At 42.5% G+C, this 18202-nt stretch overlaps 1 protein-coding gene across 3 annotated transcripts in view; it reads right to left on the bottom strand.

The window, feature by feature from the left end:
• Nucleotides 1-17621: 17621 nt before the first annotated feature.
• VSTM2B (V-set and transmembrane domain containing 2B) overlaps nucleotides 17622-18202 on the bottom strand; it is a 64193-nt gene continuing 63612 nt past the window's right edge. For all 3 annotated transcript variants that reach the window (XM_075576297.1, XM_075576296.1, XM_075576294.1), the window contains exon 6: nucleotides 17622-17768. In XM_075576297.1, coding sequence (XP_075432412.1) covers nucleotides 17638-17768 — 131 coding nt within the window. In that variant the 3' untranslated portion in view covers nucleotides 17622-17637. The remainder of the gene's footprint in view (nucleotides 17769-18202) is intronic.

Below are 18202 nucleotides of genomic sequence, written 5' to 3'. Positions count from 1 at the left end.
ATCATTATTTACAGAATATAAAATGTTGTTGCTGAGCCAGAATAAATGAGAGAGAAAGCTGTAGGGAGAAAACTTGCAGAATTAGTTGTGATGTAGTTGAATATTCAAAGAGGGAGAGAAAGCATTTGTCGGTCTGTTTGGGGAATGAAAAGAATTGTTCCTTTATTTGTAATCGTGCATTTCTTGTTATCCAATGTCAAATGAAATATCCGAAAACAGATCTTTTTGGCAGTTCATTTATTTATCGTACGGCAAAATAACACCCAAACTACATCTACAAACTAAAACATACTACGGGCGGAGAATGGACAGCCTTGTCGATCGCTCGTGGAATAGTTCTTTCTTTCTTACGTTCTGACGCAGTCAATTTTTCATCTACAGATTAGTCTATGCTCGGCTTTGTTAGTACGAGGCAATAATACAATTAAACAATAACATATTATAATCCTTGGAAAAGTCTGGGCACAAAGCCTTGATGGGCTCCATTTTTTGCCCAAAACGTACTATACACAATTCACTTGTTCAACTTTCCTACAAAAAAAGTTGTTTTCCTTAGCTGTGTTTTTCTCACATTACACAATCCTTCTACCAATTCAACAGTTCACTCTGAATGTCATTACAGAATAGAATCTGGAGAAACAAAATGGTTACTGAATTAAATAAATCAAATAGAGTCCATATGAGATTCTGAATCACAGAAATCCATCTTCAGGGTGCAGAAATATGTCCTGCGAAACACAGGAGATATAAAAGCAGCAGTTCCGCCTGCTTGCGTTTTTGGGCTGGGAGCGAACCATGACCACACTGCCATTTTGAATTTTCCAGTTTGGCCGGTGGGCAGCTGGCTCCGCCGCTCCTACACCGGGCTGTCCCCAGACATCTAGGAACCTGGGACGAGCTCCGGGAGATGCCGTAGTACATATAAACTGAGAAGAGACCATGTAATGAAAGTACAGGCATACCCCACATTAACGTACGCAATGGGACCGGAGCATGTATGTAAAGCGAAAATGTACTTAAAGTGAAGCACTACCTTCTTCCACTTATTGATGCATGTACTGTACTGCAATCGTCCTATATGTGCATAACTGATGTAAATAACGCATTTGTAACAGGTTCTATAGTCTCCCCGCTTGCGCACAGCTTCGGTACAGGTAGGGAGACGGTATTGCTGTTCAGGACGTGCTGACAGGCGCATGCGTGAGCTGCCGTTTTCCTATTGGGCGATGTGTACTTACTCGCGAGTGTACTTAAAGTGAGTGTCCTTAAAGTGGGGTATGCCTGTAACATATAAAAGGGCCCATCTACATACCTGCAACTAAAGCCGTGAAAGCAGAGGGTCAGGAGCGCACGCTCATCCAGGTTTATATATAGTGGGGAAAAGAATATATACAATAGTGCAACAGAGTATATGACAGTATTCTTAATAAATATATAGACGTTATCTCACTCACATTTGCTGTGAGCAATGTAGGCCTTGTGGTAGTTATGAGTAACCAACTCGGGTGTAATGGAGGTATGTTGTCCATCAGGAACATCAGGAACGTGGGGAGGAGAAAGCCGTGGCATGAAAAGAGAGGACACAAAAGATGGTGCAGATTGCTTTAGAAGTATAAGATATATATATAAAAATAGTTTAACTCACAAACAAAGGCTGGGTGTAAACATTGGCACCACCCTGGGACAGACAGTGAGGAAGAGTCCAAAAACGCCTTCCTTCTCTGGGGATCCCCTCGCAGTGGCCGTCCCCAGTGGGTCACAGGAAGCATGTGTCGCATGACCCCTGAGGAAGTTCTTTGCATACGAAATGCGTGGGGTGAATACCACAAAGCAGAGGAGGGCAATTGAGCATCGGTATGCTTTGAGGGACTGTCTGCCTAGGATTTGATCCTTGCTTCCTATGCATATTTGAAGAAACTGTTACACAACTTTGGAGTCATATGACACGTGATCACGTGACTTTTCATACTCCCATTTTTGAAGTGTGCATGTTTGTGAAAATGTTACACAAACACAAAATAGGGAGAACCCCTGCCCCCCCCCCCAAAAAAAAATTTGCTAAGCAACTTGCATATGTGCATCTACTGTATACTTGTACCTAACTTCAAACTTTCAATCAGTTTGGTTTAGTGCGGGTTGGGTTCTCCAGTCCTGTGCCTCATATTTAGACAACCAAAACAACGAATCCCAGAATGCTTTGGAGCAGCAGATACAGACCAGTGGTGGACCAATGTCCGGAAACGTTCTTGTTAATTGACAGGTATTTGTTTTACTTGCATACAAGCTACAAATATGATGCACGGATAGAGCGAAAATCAGCCCTGAATTTCTGTGTCTCACTGTCCTGGCGTCAATATCACTGAGTTTTGACACCATCGGTTTTTTTAGACTTCAATAGAGTCTCACTGATACAAATCAGCACTATTCCAATAAAATGACATTATAGTTACATAGTAGATTTATTGTTACATAGTTACATAGTAGATGAGGTTGAAAAAAGACATGCATTATCCTATATCTGTACTTACAGTATATTGATCCAGAGGAAGGCCAACCCAAAACCCCAGTGACACATCTACTAATGATATCTCATAAGGAGAAAAATAAATGACATTTTACAGTATTTTGCCCAGAATCCCCAAATTTCACTAGTTTTGGTTTTTGTGGGTTGACCTATCTGATTAATCAAAATAAAGCCATATAGTGGCTTCTAATTATTTTTGTTTTATCTTTTTGCTACAGCTTTACGTTCATAACGTGACAAACATGCCCCGAAAAAAAGATACTTATAAAATAGTCACCTCCATCTGATTCACTTAGCTGTATAACTAATGAAAATAAAGGGCCAGGTTTTTGCATGAGAATCAGCGAATGACTCATTCTCTTCATGCCAGTCAGCCTGCATTGATAAAGTAATGAGTGACATTGAAGTCAGCTCACCACAAACCATTATACATACTCATACCTGACATTAAAGTTAGCTAGAACAATTAATTATATTCAATTTGTAGCCTGAGCTGACAGCATAAAAAAACAATTGTCATATAATCTTTATTTTTTCCCCATGAGCTTATAACATCCTACAATAATATATTGAAGCTTACAAACCGGGGGCACACATTTTGAGAGGGTATATGAAAATAAGAAAAACACAAAAAAGAAAGCGCAATATTGTATGACATGAAAGTACATGCCCAAGATAATAAAGAGAGAGAGAGAGAGAGTGAGAGAGAGAGAGAGAGAGAGCGCTATTAATGTACATAGCGCTTCACAGTAGTAATACGCGACAATCATATAAAGAACAAATAATATAAATAACAGTTCATGCGAATAAGAGCTTACAGTCTAATTTGTAGGTAGGAAGAACTTACAGTGACAGTGGGAGGGCGTTCTGGTAAAGAATCATTTAAACTATGTTTGGGACATTTTAGAAAGATTTCATTTTTTCTCAAATTTTTTCCTAGTTCTCCTCCAGAAGGAGTAGAGGTTGCATTTGGCAGGCGAGGAGGAGCGCATGTAGGGATAAGCCAGGGACCAGGATTGGGAGAGATGTCCCCAGAAGCGAGGAGGAGAAGCATGGATAGAAAGAGTGAATAATATTTATTTTACTAACCCCTTTAATCAGGTAGTAAGGTTAATAATTTTTTTTAAAATAATGCTCTATAAGGTGTTAAAATATATACATATGTATTAACATTTACATTGAATCACCTATTCCATGCAGGTTTACCTTATATAGAGATGTATATCATTTACTTTTCAGCGCCAGCTTGAAGCACTGTAGGTGATAAATAACTTACTACAACAAATCAGTTAAGACCATTGCGATCATTATCAAAAACGAAATAAATGCATATTTTTACTAAAATATTTACTAATTGAATGATTTCTACTAGTAGCAATATTGTTTAACTCGTGATATAAAAATGTACAACTTTTTGGAGATAACATGGCCATGTTTCCCTAACGATGTGTGATGTATCCGAGCCGTGTCTCTCTCTCATTCTGAGCTCAGATACAGAATATTCGCCCGGCCTGCGCCAGCCGTTCACGCGTCACAGACGCGTCCTTCCTACCCATTGCCTGATTTCCTGCTACACTTGTGAGTGTATCAGTTTATGATCTTGGTCACACACTGTTGTGTCAGACGGCATTGCGCTGTTTCTTCTGTGCGTTTTCTTTTACATTTTCCTATACCCTGAGAATCTGCGCCCCTGGTTTGGTTTGGAAGCGTTGCTTGGGACATCCGTGGAAGTCTTTTTCGGTGGAACAGCGTCTCTCATTTGGTTGTATGATTTTCATTCATTTTTCTGTGGTGGAACCGTTCTGGAATGAAGTGAAGTCAATTGCTCTGTTTTTTCTGTTTTTCAATAATATATTTAATACTATTTTTTCTTATACGGTACTGACAGTATATGCAGAGCTGTACAGAAAATATTAAAAGCACAAGGAACGTACAAACTAACTTTGGTGCCTAAAGCCCAGATTATGGTGCCAGCGTCGCGGCGTTTATGCTCCTCCGTGCGCGCACCCGGCAAGCACTCTGCTTTATTATTTTATGGGACTTACCCCCCGTGCCTGCGCGCCTAAAGCAGACAGGCGTGATAAAATCCATGATAAAATCTTGTTTTATTTTATAGTATATTGTGAGTTTTTGTAAGCTGATTGTTTAATTGTATTTTAAATATTGTATTAAAGATTTGTATGACTTGTTTTTAGTGCATACTAATTAGGCATTCAAGTAGGGAGATGCCTGGTGCAATTCAGCACAGGCATTGCCAATTAGAACAAGCATTACCATCTCTGCTAATTTTCTAGCTCACTATGTAGGATCCAGCTGAGTTAGTTCTATTTCCAATGCCTAGTTTGGTATATAAGTGCATTCAAGTTAGTATTGAACATGACCCCCAGATGAAGTCCAGTTGGACGAAACCGGTTGGGCTTTTTTGATGCTTTGAGGCCACCGTACCCAATCTCCTGAGAAGCTCTGATTGGAAGGAGACTGCTGAGACGACCGTGACGCGGCGGAGTGCCCCCACTGCGGGTGAGAGACGCTGGCAGAGGCAATCGCGGTTTGTTCCTGACTGAGAAGGGGAGCGGTCGCATTGGGAGCTGTCATTTAAGGAGAAGGGTTGAAGTGCGCCCAAAGTCACTTCTTGTTTACTTACCAGCGAGGAGAGTGTGAGTGTGTTACCAGCGGGGAGAGTGTGAGTGTGTTACCAGCGAGGAGAGTGTGAGTGTGTTACCAGCGGGGAGAGTGTGAGTGTGTTACCAGCGAGGAGAGTGCGAGTGTGTTACCAGCGAGGAGAGTGCGAGTGTGTTACCAGCGGGGAGAGTGTGAGTGTGTTACCAGCGGGGAGAGTGTGAGTGTGTTACCAGCGGGGAGAGTGCGAGTGTGTTACCAGCGAGGAGAGTGTGAGTGTGTTACCAGCGAGGAGAGTGTGAGTGTGTTACCAGCGAGGAGAGTGCGAGTGTGTTACCAGCGAGGAGAGTGCGAGTGTGTTACCAGCGGGGAGAGTGCGAGTGTGTTACCAGCGAGGAGAGTGCGAGTGTGTTACCAGCGGGGAGAGTGTGAGTGTGTTACCAGCGGGGAGAGTGCGAGTGTATTACCAGCGGGGAGAGTGCGAGTGTGTTACCAGCGAGGAGAGTGTGAGTGTGTTACCAGCGGGGAGAGTGTGAGTGTGTTACCAGCGGGGAGAGTGTGAGCGTGTTACCAGCGAGGAGAGTGCGAGTGTGTTACCAGCGGGGAGAGTGTGAGTGTGTTACCAGCGAGGAGAGTGCGAGTGTGTTACCAGCGGGGAGAGTGTGAGTGTGTTACCAGCGGGGAGAGTGTGAGTGTGTTACCAGCGGGGAGAGTGTGAGTGTGTTACCAGCGGGGAGAGTGTGAGTGTGTTACCAGCGAGGAGAGTGTGAGTGTGTTACCATTCCCCTCTGTGTTGTCTGTCATCTTAAGTAAATGATAATGCACTATACTCTCTGCATTTGTGTTCTTTTCTTCATATGAGGGTCTAAAAAGAGTCTGCTGACCTGGAGAATCTCCTACTCGCAGTTACAGTATTATGTGGTTTTCACTGCTACTCAACACTGGGATCATTTGCACATATTAACTGTTTTATCACTTTGCGCCACGAACACTGTTTTGTTAGAGCAGACAGGCGCGTTGACGCGGCCGCGTTTGAAAATACAACAAATTTTGTATTTTATGGCGGCTGCTGCGTGACATCAGCGCACGTGAGCTGGTTCAGCCAATGAGGGTGATCCAGCGTCGTGATGCGTCCGCCACGCCCCACCATGCCCCCGCAACGCGTCTGCAATCTCCTGCAGTCAAGTTCACAAATCGCTTCGGCTGCAGGAGTGCGCGCGGGGGCACGCTTGTTCTCACGCGGCCGCGTAGGGACAAGGGGGCACAGTGAGAGCTGACCTAGGGATTCAAACCAGATCCACTCACCTCCCTGGCTGTGTTCTCACCACGGAGTTACTGCTTTCAGACGCTTTGTGAAACCTCGTAACCATTTCTTGCTGCCTGTGAATAAAACATATTCATAAGACTAATCATCTTTAAATAGCACCACAAATATTGGCTTCTCCAAAATATTTGACAGTTTCACAATGGAATATTCTGGCTGGGTGAAAAAAGATAAGTTAAGGTAATTGAAATGAAAACCAACTATGAAGAAGGGACATAATGATGGTTTACTATTCAATGTATGAGTTTCGTATCCTGAAGTAGCAATGAAACGGATCAAATAAATAAATGTTCTACCTTTTTTTGAAAATTTGTTCAATATTTATGTATAAAAACACTTTACATTTGTTTTCACAGATGTCCACATATAAAATGAGGGAAATAATACAGCATTAATGTCTAACGATGAGAAAATGTACAATAAATATAACTACTTTTAGTATCAGTGATCTCATAGACTTTAAAGGAATGTAAGTGAAACTTAGTACTTTGCCATTAAAATATATTTTTGGGGATCATGTACCCTAAAATCTCACCAGCTCTTAAAGGGCAGCATGGAGAAGACATTATAAAAACGGAGTGTGGAAAAGCACGGCCCGGTGTAACAGGGCAGCATGCGATGACTGTGTGCGATGACTGTGTGCGATGACTGTGCGCGCTGACTGTGTGCGATGACTGTGCGCGCTGACTGTGCGCGATGACTGTGCGCGATGACTGTGCGGAGTGTGGAAAGACTCGCAGGAAGAGAGTTTTGGAAGAGGAGGAGGTGGAAGAATTCTGCAGGTCACTAAAAGTACTGTTCTGAACTCTGAAGTTGTTGAGGCCACTTTTTCAGATGAGTTTGGGCCAAGTCGCATACGCGGACGGCAACGTGGCATCACGTTGCCATGGCAATGGGACGGCGCAGCGCTGGAAGAGGAGGGCGGCACCAGGTAAGACCCTATGGGTGGCATTTTTTTAAAATCCAATACTGGTTATTGGGAGAGATCATAAAGATGTTACCCCTTTTTTGAAGTAATATCCTCACTTCCCCACTTGGACTTTTTGGTGACTTTGTCCTGTGTATTGATTGCAGAATAATGTTTGAATGTTTTGTTGTAGCATGTATTATCTATGTGTGTTTTATAGGAGGATTTATCTGTTCTGTACATTTGTATTGAGTATTGTCTTTGTAAGTTTTTCTGGGATTCATTGTTATTACCATCACTGCACATTATATTATAATATAATATTCATATTTAAATATTCTTTTCCTTGGATATTGAGTGTTTTTAAATAATGTAATATTGTAATTATTTATTGCATTTATTATGCGTATGTTGCAGTATCGCTGACAGGGATATCCCTGTTGTCATTTTTTTAGCCTTTTTCTGACAACTTTGGTCAGACATCTGATCACTGTGCAGTCATGGCTATACATGTATGGGAGAGTCTTAGTGACGCCACCCCCTGAAGGACCACCTTGTGGTGCGAAATGCATTGAGGTGCGTCTTCACGTTCCAACGTACACCTGTACACGCCGGTTCGGATGCCGATCGCGTGACTGCCTTGGTTCCCCTGCTATATCAGCGGTGACAGGACAGAACTGGGATACCAAGCGTTGCGCAGCCATACTATTTCACACGGTGTAACTCTGGAATTGTTTGTGTGGTTTAGAAATCGCTGGTCTTTGCATTAACCCCTGGTGCGCCTTGTCTTCCTTTGAGATATATATGTGTTTCCCCCACCCTCTGGAAGATTCCCCAGTTACAAGGTGTATAGTAATGCTGAGTACCTGTTGCTCACAGAAGATCTGAGATCCTGCCAATGTTATTGGGGAAGAAAGGTCAGGATTTAGGGGTGATAGCTGGTTCCCCCTCACTCTTGGGTCGGCGCCTCCATCTGCCGCATGCTCCAGGAGTGCTGGGGACAGTCCCCACGGAGGAACTCTCAGGTACTCCCCCTGATAGACTGCAAACTCAGGCAGGAGTATATTTTATAACAGAAACAGCTTTATTCTCTCAGCAAAGAATACAGCAAAGTCAGCAACTGCACACACTAACCCTGGGTCTCCAGCCTTAGGATGGTCCCTGGACTCAACATCCAGGCATGGGCCCCAAAGGTCGGTCCTAGCTCTTCCCCTACTCCCGGATGGAGCGGGAGGCACGGTCCTCACTCCCACTCCCCTAAGGGAGGGGATAGAAGGTGACAGAGCCCTGCACACCTCTTCTGTGAGACCAGTCTCTCTCATGGGAAAGACAACTGACTACATTTAGGAAGTGCAGACCCTTAAGTCCCTGGAGGAGGGTTCAAGGTCTGAGCCCAGGATTGGGCAAAAGACAGGCCTTGTCCCGCCTCCCCCTGTCACTCAAGGAAACTGCTTACTGCTGGGGAAAACCCAGATTAGGCCCAACACTGCCTGCACTGTGCCAGGACTTGCATGTCAGGCAGGGCAGGGTAGTAGTCAAAACCAGACATGGATATATATACAGTTAGGTCCGGAAATAATTGGACATGACACCATTTTCATAATATTGGCTCTGTACGCCACCACAATGGATTTGAAATGAAACAACCGAGATGCAATAGAAGTGCAGACTTTCAGCTTTAATTCAAGGGGTTGAACAAAAATATTGTATGAAATGTTTAGGAATTGCAACCATTTTCATACACAGTCCCCTTATTTCAGGGGCTCAAATGTAATTGGACAAATTAACACAATCATAAATAAAATGTTCATTTTTAATTCTTTGTCGAGAATCTTTTGCAGGCAAAGGCTTGAAGTCTGGAACGCATGGACATCACCAAACGCTGTGATGCTTTGCCAGGCCTTTACTGCAGCTGTCTTCAGTTGTTGTTTGTTTGTGTGTCTTTCTGCCTTAAGTTTTGTCTTCAGCAAGTGAAATGCATACTCGATCGGGTTGAGATCAGGTGATTGACTCGGCATTGCAGAATATTCCACTTCTTTTCCTTCAAAAACTCCTGGGTTGCTTTCGCAGTATGTTTTGGGTCATTGTCCATCTGTAAAGTGAACCGCTGTCCAATCAACTTTGCTGAATTTGGCTGAATCTGAGCAGACAATATATCCCTATACACTTCAGAATTCATCCGGCTGCTTCTGTCTTCTGTCACATCATCAATAAACATTAGTGACCCAGTGGCATTGTAAGCCATGCATGCCCATGCCATCACACTTCCTCCACTGTGTTTTACAGATGATGTGGTATGCTTCGGATCATGAGCCGTTCCAAGCCTTCTCCATACTTTTTTCTTCCCATCATTCTGGTACGGGTTGATCTTAGTTTCATCTGTCCAAAAAATGCTGTTCCAGAACTGGGCTGGCTTTTTTTTTATAGATATTTTTGGCAAAGTCTAATCTGGCCTTTCTATTATTGAGGCTTATGAATGGTTTGCACCTTGTGGTGAACCCTCTGTATTTGCTCTTGTGAAGTCTTCTCTTTATTGTAGACTTGGATAATGATATGCCTACCTCCTGGAGAGAGTTCTTCACTTGGCTATATGTTGTGAATGGGTTTTTCTTTACCATGGAAAGGATCCTACGATCATTCACCACTGTTGTCTTCCGTGGACGTCCAGGCCTTTTTGTGTTGCAGAGCTCACCAGAGCGTTCCTTTTTCTCAGAATGTACCAAACTGTTAATTTGGCCACTCCTAATGTTCCTGCTATCTCTCTGATGGATTTTTTTTTTTGCAGCCTAAGGATGCCCTGTTTCATTTGCATTGAGAGCTCCTTTGACCGCATGTTGTGGGTTCACTGCAACAGCTTCCAAATGCGAATGCCACACCTGGAATAACTCCACACCTTTTACCTGCTTAATTGATGATCAAATAATGAAGGAATAGCTCACACCTGTCCATGAAACAGCTTTTGAGCCAATTGTCCAATTACTTTTGGTCCCTTGAAAAAGAGGGGGCAACATATTAAAGAGATGTAATTCCTAAACCCTTCCTCCAATTTGGATGTGAATACCCTCAAATTAAAGCTGATAGACTGCACTTTAAGCCCATATTTATTATTTATCTGTAACTTGAAATTATTTTGGTACACAGTCAAAATAACAAAACTTGTATCAGTGTCCAATTATTTCCGGACCTAACTGTATATATGTACACACGTATATATATATATATATACTGTGACATAGTCCAAAGATGTTAGGTAGCTTTCTGCCCCGTTTTAGGTCAGAAAGTGCAGGAATAGTGCAAAATGATCCATTCCACAGCTTCACATTTACTCAGGCTGGTGGATGGAAAATCCAGACCACAGATTACAATGTGTCCAGTTCTCCCTCACCTGCTTTCCTAATCACGAATTTCTCTTCAGAAGGACTTGGAGAGACTGGAAACGTAGGCAGGTAAATGGCAAATGAGGTTTAATACAGATAAATGTAAGGTTATGCATTTGGGATGCAAGAGTAAAAAGGCGACGTACAAATTAAATGGAGATATATTGGGGGAATCCTTGATGGAGAAGGATTTAGGAGTGCTTGTAGACAACAGGCTTAGCAATAGTGCCCAATGTCATGCAGTAGCTGCAAAGGCAAACAAGATCTTATCTTGCATCAAACGGGCAATGGATGGAAGGGAAGTAAACATAATTATGCCCCTTTACAAAGCATTAGTAAGACCACACCTTGAATATGGAGAACAATTTTGGGCACCAATCCTAAGAAAAGACATTATGGAACTAGAGAGAGTGCAGAGAAGAGCCACCACATTAATAAAGGGGATGGACATTCTAACTTATGAGGAGAGCCTAGCTAAATTAAATTTATTTACATTAGAAAAGAGGCGTCTAAGAGGGGATATGATAACTATATACAAATATATTCAGGGACAATACAAGGAGCTTTCAAAAGAACTATTCATCCCACGGGCAGTACAAAGGACTCGGGGCCATCCCTTAAGGTTGGAGGAAAGGAAATTTGACCAGCAACAAAGGAAAGGGTTCTTTACAGTAAGGGCAGTTAAAATGTGGAATTCATTACCCATGGAGACTGTGATGGCAGATACAATAGATTTGTTCAAAAAAAGGTTGGACATCTTTTTAGATGGGAAAGGTATACAGGGATATACCAAATAAGTATACATGTGAAGGATGTTGATCCAGGGATTAATCTGATTGCCAATTCTTGGAGTCAGGAAGGAATTAATTTTTCCCCTTAATGGGGTTTTTTTGTTTGCCTTCCTCTGGATCAATAAGTAAGTATAGATATAGAATAAAGTATCTGTTGTCTAAATTTAGTATAGGTTGAACTTGATGGACGTAAGTCTTTTTTCAACCTCATCTAATATGTAACGATGTATGTAACTAGCACATGTATTTAGAGCAGAGAGGGTTGCCTTTCAGTCTCTCTTCTTAGAGCCTGGAGGGTGGGGGTTTCGCTGCTCCCCTGCATCCAGTTCGGGGAGGACACCCCCTTCAAGTATCGCAGTACCATAGGATTTGCCTGGACACTTGGGACCGAGTTCCCACCACGAACAGATAAGACAAAAAAACGTTTATTGCTGTATCTAAAAGACTGTATGCTGTATCTATTGACCCTAAATAAGAGGGCATTGTTTTAAACTGGGGAACCAGGTTAGTTGGCCCAGCAGCAGTTTGAGAGGCTGATTCTGCTGTGTAGTTAGATCCCTGAATGGGATAGGATTTCTTTATATGATTTGGTTTTTGTTTCTTGAAGTAACAGTGTGGGAAATATTATAACACTGATATGAGTAAACCGCTGAAGGTTAATAGCTGAGTGCCTCCTGCCTACACATGTTAAAGCTGCAGTCCCTAACTGGGATGAAAATAAAGCAGGCAGAAGGCTGAGTTAAGCAACGTAATACTTTGTATGATCCTGTTATTTGTATAATTAACCCTAGAAGACTGTGTCGGGAAGATCCCAGACAGACGTCAGCGCTACAAAAGAGGGGCGTTTGTCACAATACATACAGCAAATTTAGTTATGCAGAGATCTACCACTCATATAAATGCATGAGAACATTTAAATAAATGCATTGCTGGCAGTCTATAAAGTTCAAAATTCCTGAATTGCAACAAGAACAAAACAGATAAAAAGGTTAAGCAATACACACAGAATAGTACTATTCCAACGTGTTCGACCAATCAGGGTTATAATGAAATCAAAGCATTAGGAATCAGGATTCACCTTATATATGTACTATACCAGGAGTGGCCAACTCCAGTCCTCAAGGGCCACCAACAGGTCAGGTTTTAAAGATACCCCTGCTTCAGCACAGGTGACTCAACAGTGGGTCAGTCAATGACCTGCTGGCCACCCGTGTAGTATAGCATATGATCAGAAAGCGGTAACAGCAGCATTAAAGTAAAAGGGACTATCCGGTGTGCTGGAGTATAATGCAATGTGTGGTTATGGGACCTAGTAAGTGCCAGTGCTTCCCGTACGTGGTTTTATTTACGCGTAACGTTGTTTCCCTTCCATAAACATGTATGGGATTTTAATTATTCCTTTGAACTCATGCCCAAGTTTTCAATGCGCAGTTGCCCGGTGAGATCTCTTATTATCCACTTCTTGGAAAGTAATACAATTATGTTGTCAGGAACGGGCACATTTTCACAATAGATTGAGTCAGTGAGTTCCTCTGAAAAGCGTACGCAATCTTACATCCTCAGCACCGTCAGTGTTTGCCTCGGCTTGTTCCATTTTAATTTAAATCATTACCATGCACCTGAATCCTCGGAAAGTACATTTATTGTTGCTAGTCAGGCTGATTTAAAGCGATATCCGTGTTTATTGGAGATTGAGTGGATATATTTTGCCCACTTCCCTACCAGTGAAGTGAATATAGGGCTAACTTATTTTGCTGCCAAAGGGGTCGGTACGGGAATAAATAAATGTATTTGAATAGAACAAAGGTGACCAACCCCTGACCTCGAGGGCCACCAACAGGTCAGGTTTTTAAGGATATCCCTGCTTCAGCACAGGTGGCTCTGTCAAAATGACTGAGTCACTTATTGAGCCACCTGTGCTGAAGCAGGGATATCCCTAATACTGGGCCTGTTGGTGGCCCATGAGGATTGGAGTTGGCCGCCCCTGGAATAGAGTATTTATTCAGTATTGACTTTACTCTACAGTAAACAAGGACAGACAAACTCAGGGAGCAGCAGCCATACAAAATACGCTGGGTCATGACAAGTATTAATACAGTCATTTACTGAGCCACTGATTGAGCCAACTGTGCTGAAGCAGGGATATCCTTAAAACCTGACCTGTTGGGAGGGGGGAGGGGGTCTTGAGGACTGGAGTTGAGAACCCCTGCTGTCAGGAAATAGCCCTGACATATATTTTCCTAGTTCTCCTCCTCCCAGTTCCTTTCTCTGTCCACCGGGTGTGCTGCTATTTTCGGTGTGCTCTGGGGTTCCTCTGTCAGTCTCCTTGTTGCTCCTGTTCTCTGTCCTTATAGTTCCTGTTTCCTGTTCCTCCCCAGCCTTTGTTTTGTGTCAGACTCCTATGCCCATGCTTCTGCCTCTGATCTGTTGCTGTACCTGTTCTGTTCCGTGTTGGAGTCATGTACCTTTATTAAAGGCCCTTGCTGGTAATCTGGCTTGTCCCTGTTTGTTCCTTGCTCCCTGGTCGCAGTCCCTGTTCCCTAGTCTCCATTCCTGCTCGTGCCTTCCTGTTGGCGAACCCCGTGTGTGACCCCAACTTTCCTGCTTGCTGCCTGTCTTTGACCTCTACGTGTGACCCCGATGTTCCTGTTTTGACGCCTGCCACCTACCTCAGCCCGTGACCCCAACAATTTTTGCCTGCTCCCACTGTTCCGGCCACCGAGGTCCTACCCGCTACAGGAGTCCCCCATGACACCTGTGCCAATGATGCAGCTGGTATTAGATATGTAGATATGTTCTACAGCTGGTCACCCAACTATAACACACCCCTATACTTACTAAACTATACTATATTCTCTCCCTCCCTTCCTTCCCCACAACCAGAGACCAACCTAATATAAATACAGTTTACATTGTAAACTCTTTGGGGAAAGGAACCCTCCCAATGTTTTTATTTGATGCTTTTCACCATTTTGAATCAAACGTCCGTGTTTTATGTTTGCTAAACTTCAGTATGTCAGGAAACTGATGCACACATGATCAGCTCTATATCAATACAACTAAGTATACTGTACATACATGCCAAACGTTTCTCTTCATATGTTGATATTTTCTCCCCTGCACAAAGATGGCGTGACCAATAGCATGTGCACATTTGATGAAAGGTAAAATTGCATGCAAGGCACATCGCATATAAATGACTATGCTTTACCAGGAGTATTCCAGAATGCATATGCCATGGTGTAATTAGATGTTTTTTCTACGACAGGTATAAAATAGAGAGAAACATTGGCTAGACCAGTTGTTTCCAACCTTCTTTTGCTTCGGGAAACCTACAATTATATTCTGAAATTCTGAGGAACCCCAAACCTCTCTGTGTCTGCCAGATCTAAATGTATCACTGTCTCCAAGTATTCTTCAAAATAGTTACCTCATTCTTCACCTGCAGCTCCACCTAAAGAGCTACTGACCATTTAGATACTTGCCCTAAGCACTGGACTAGAAGGACCTCTAACACGGTGGACCAGGTCTATGAGACAATATGGGGCATTTTTTTCCAACATTAAAGAGAAAAAAGATCTGTGATAAAACACAAGTTGTCGGAGTTACTCACGATGCTCCAACAAAATAAACAATAAATAAATAATGGCACACAGATTACATGTGGTGGGCTTCCTCTTTTATGTACTTTTAACTTTAGCTGAACCTTAATCAGTAGTAACAAATAAAAAAGGGGGAAAGTTTTTTGTAATTACATATAATTTATTTTAGCATCTGTGTTTCAGTTGAACAATAAACAACTAAGATGCCTATGTCCTGTAGTGGGGGTTCTGTTCACCAATGGGAGGTAATGCCGCTCAAGGCCAAAGGAATAAATGAATGTCACTTGATGCTGTGCAATAAAAGTAAATGTTTTAGCTAATGGAGCATTTAGCAAATTATGTGCAGTTCTATAGCAGCCAAAGACCAAACTAGTTTTGAAAAGCAATGACTTTTGAACGGTAGGTGCCTGCTTGTTTTCCAATTTCTTTTCCCGATCTGTGCTCTTTGCTTCTGTTCAGCCTTCAGAATGAATATAAATTTGTCCTTGATCTTTATGGCAGACTATTAAATAACACTTCTTCTTGAATTTCTGACCTCTATTTCTCTTCAACCTTAATAAGAAGTGTTATATTTTCCGTTCCTATAACCCCCCAACCCAAAAATAAAGTTTATTTGATAAGGTAATTAGATCTGGTTGAGTTCACTTTGTGAAATTAAAGGCCCATTATAAAGCACAAGGTGCTAGCAGGAGTTGAAGGTTACGGATAAAACTCCAGGCAGCAATCTGCTTGGCTCGAGAATTCTATTTTGAGGGTTGCGTTTTTTCTGCGGCAAAACTCTCTGATTCACAAGATATCGCGCTGTGAATATTGCCCGCTGAGCACCGTTATTGGATGGCTCACCTGCGTGATGTAGCACCATGGACATCAATAGTAAGGGCAAAGTTCCTCAATTTAGATCTCGGGGTATTTAAAGGAGCAATCCAACCACATTTATTTTCTGGTTTCTTTGTTGTACATTTTTTACCTAGGATTGAAGCAGGGGGTCTCCGGAGCTGAACCCCATTTTTTCAGCTCCACGGACCCCCCGCTTCCTGGAGATATTTACCTCAGTATTAGTAGGTGCCGGTAGCCGTTCAGGCTGAGCTAACTGGGCTTTAAAGTTTAACACTTACGCGTCAGGCAGGCCAGTAAGAATCCGAACCGGATGATGTCATGGCTTCCTATTGGCTTGCAGATCACGAGAGCTTTGAAACTCCGCCATAATGGGAACCCTGCTAAGCCAAGCACCTAATACAGAGGTAAGTATCTCCGGAAGCAGGGGGTCTCCAGAGCTGAAATCAATGGGATTTTTTTTAAAGGAGCATGGATTGCTGCTTTCAGTATGGGACCACTATGGTCTCACATCAAACATACCCCATTTCCAACAGTGTTATTCGAAAGAAAGGTTGACCCGGGGACCAACAGTAGAGAAAATGAAGCACTCCCCAAAAAATAACCTTGAGCTTCAAAATTCCAAGATACCCAACCAAGTGTGCAAACAAGTAATGCAGAAGATGCACAAGGTCATAGATATTAAGGCTAATTGAAATCAATTGGGATTTTAGGCCGAGAACAGTCTAAACAGCGTCTTCAGACTTTCATATGCCCCTAATTAGAGGCATATAAAAGCAGGCTCCAAACAAGCAACAGAAATGTAAGTGGTCAGCTTTGCATCAAACCTTGGGTTTAATAATAGAACATACGGGAATGTTCCATTTACAGTGTATATGCAGTTTGCTGACTCATGATAGCAAAATCAATGTTTAAATGTATGTATGTATATCTTTAGTTATATAGCGCCTACAGCTGTACTTAGCTCTTCACAAGAGAGACAATACAGGACAGGGAATTATAGTGCAATATGTGCTACAAATAAGATCTAAGTGGTATGATGGGAAACTTAGGGACAGCAGGTGAGGGAGTAAGTGCAGTAGATGCCAGTCATTGGTAGGAGTGACTGTGGGTGTGGGACAGTAGCCATGAGGCTAGGTTATTGGGGTACTCATTTAAGAGCAGAGATTTAAGGGTTGTCTTAAAGGAGGGGAGGGAAGGTGCTTGGTGTATGCAGAGTGTGAGGGAGTCCCACCGGTAAGGGGCAGAGAAGGGAAAAGGTGTAGGGTGAGAGAGCTGTAGAGGTGAAAGGGGTGGAAAGGAGAAAGTTATGGGTAGAGCGCATGAGGTGAACAGGGACATAGCGAGAGATTAGCAATTTATATATTTTCACTGTAGTAAAAATTCTACGAACAAAGGTTCTTGGAAATATAGGTGTGCTATAAAAATGGGTCGAAAAATAAATAAATAAATATTTAAAAATTAACATCTATCTCCCTTCATAGTGGCGAGCAAATTAACACTGCTTGTCACGTTATATTTGGGGGTTGCTGATAGCTTGTTGGAATGTGAATCAGAGATATAAATATGCATTTAATCAGAGAGGAAAAAACCACTGCTTAAAATATCCCATTGACGTTAGACTTGATGCGTTGTAGCCAGCACTTGATAACCTATTCTTTAGTGCTCGACTCGCCTGTCCTGGCATCTCTCCACACTCTCCTTTGTACAAGGATCTGCACATGGTTTCCGCATTGATTCAGCCGTCCCTCTTGTGCTTTCTGCGTGTCTTTGTTTACTGTCTTTCATGTCTGCAAGAAAATAGAGACGTGTGACCTCTATAGCCGCTTTATTCGTCTAATCTAAGGCAAATCTCTCCTCTTTTATACTACGCTGATAACACCTTTAAATGTCTCCCAATTAGCATCTGCATATTTGTGCCATTTTTGCTTCCTTTAATTCCAGCTCCTGTTGTGTTTCGCAGCGAGCACATTGTATTGAATGAAGTGCCTTTGTTTTTAGCTTTACAGGTAGAGTTCTCTAAAAAATATGTGCTGGTGTAACCTGCTGTGATCTGCTCTTACATCCCCTGGCTCCGACCCTTACAATATGCCCCACTGCGCAGTCACATAACGAGAGGTTTCTCTCACATGCTACAAGTAACAGACTGTTTCCCAACTTTAAATGAGCCTTTTGCTCAGCTATTTAATGGTGCTGCTTTTCAGAAAGTACAAAATCACCTGAG

The sequence above is a fragment of the Ascaphus truei genome, chromosome 19 (genome assembly GCF_040206685.1).
Source record: "Ascaphus truei isolate aAscTru1 chromosome 19, aAscTru1.hap1, whole genome shotgun sequence".
In the NCBI taxonomy this organism is placed as follows: domain Eukaryota; kingdom Metazoa; phylum Chordata; class Amphibia; order Anura; family Ascaphidae; genus Ascaphus; species Ascaphus truei.
This window is presented reverse-complemented; position numbering and strand designations above follow the sequence as displayed.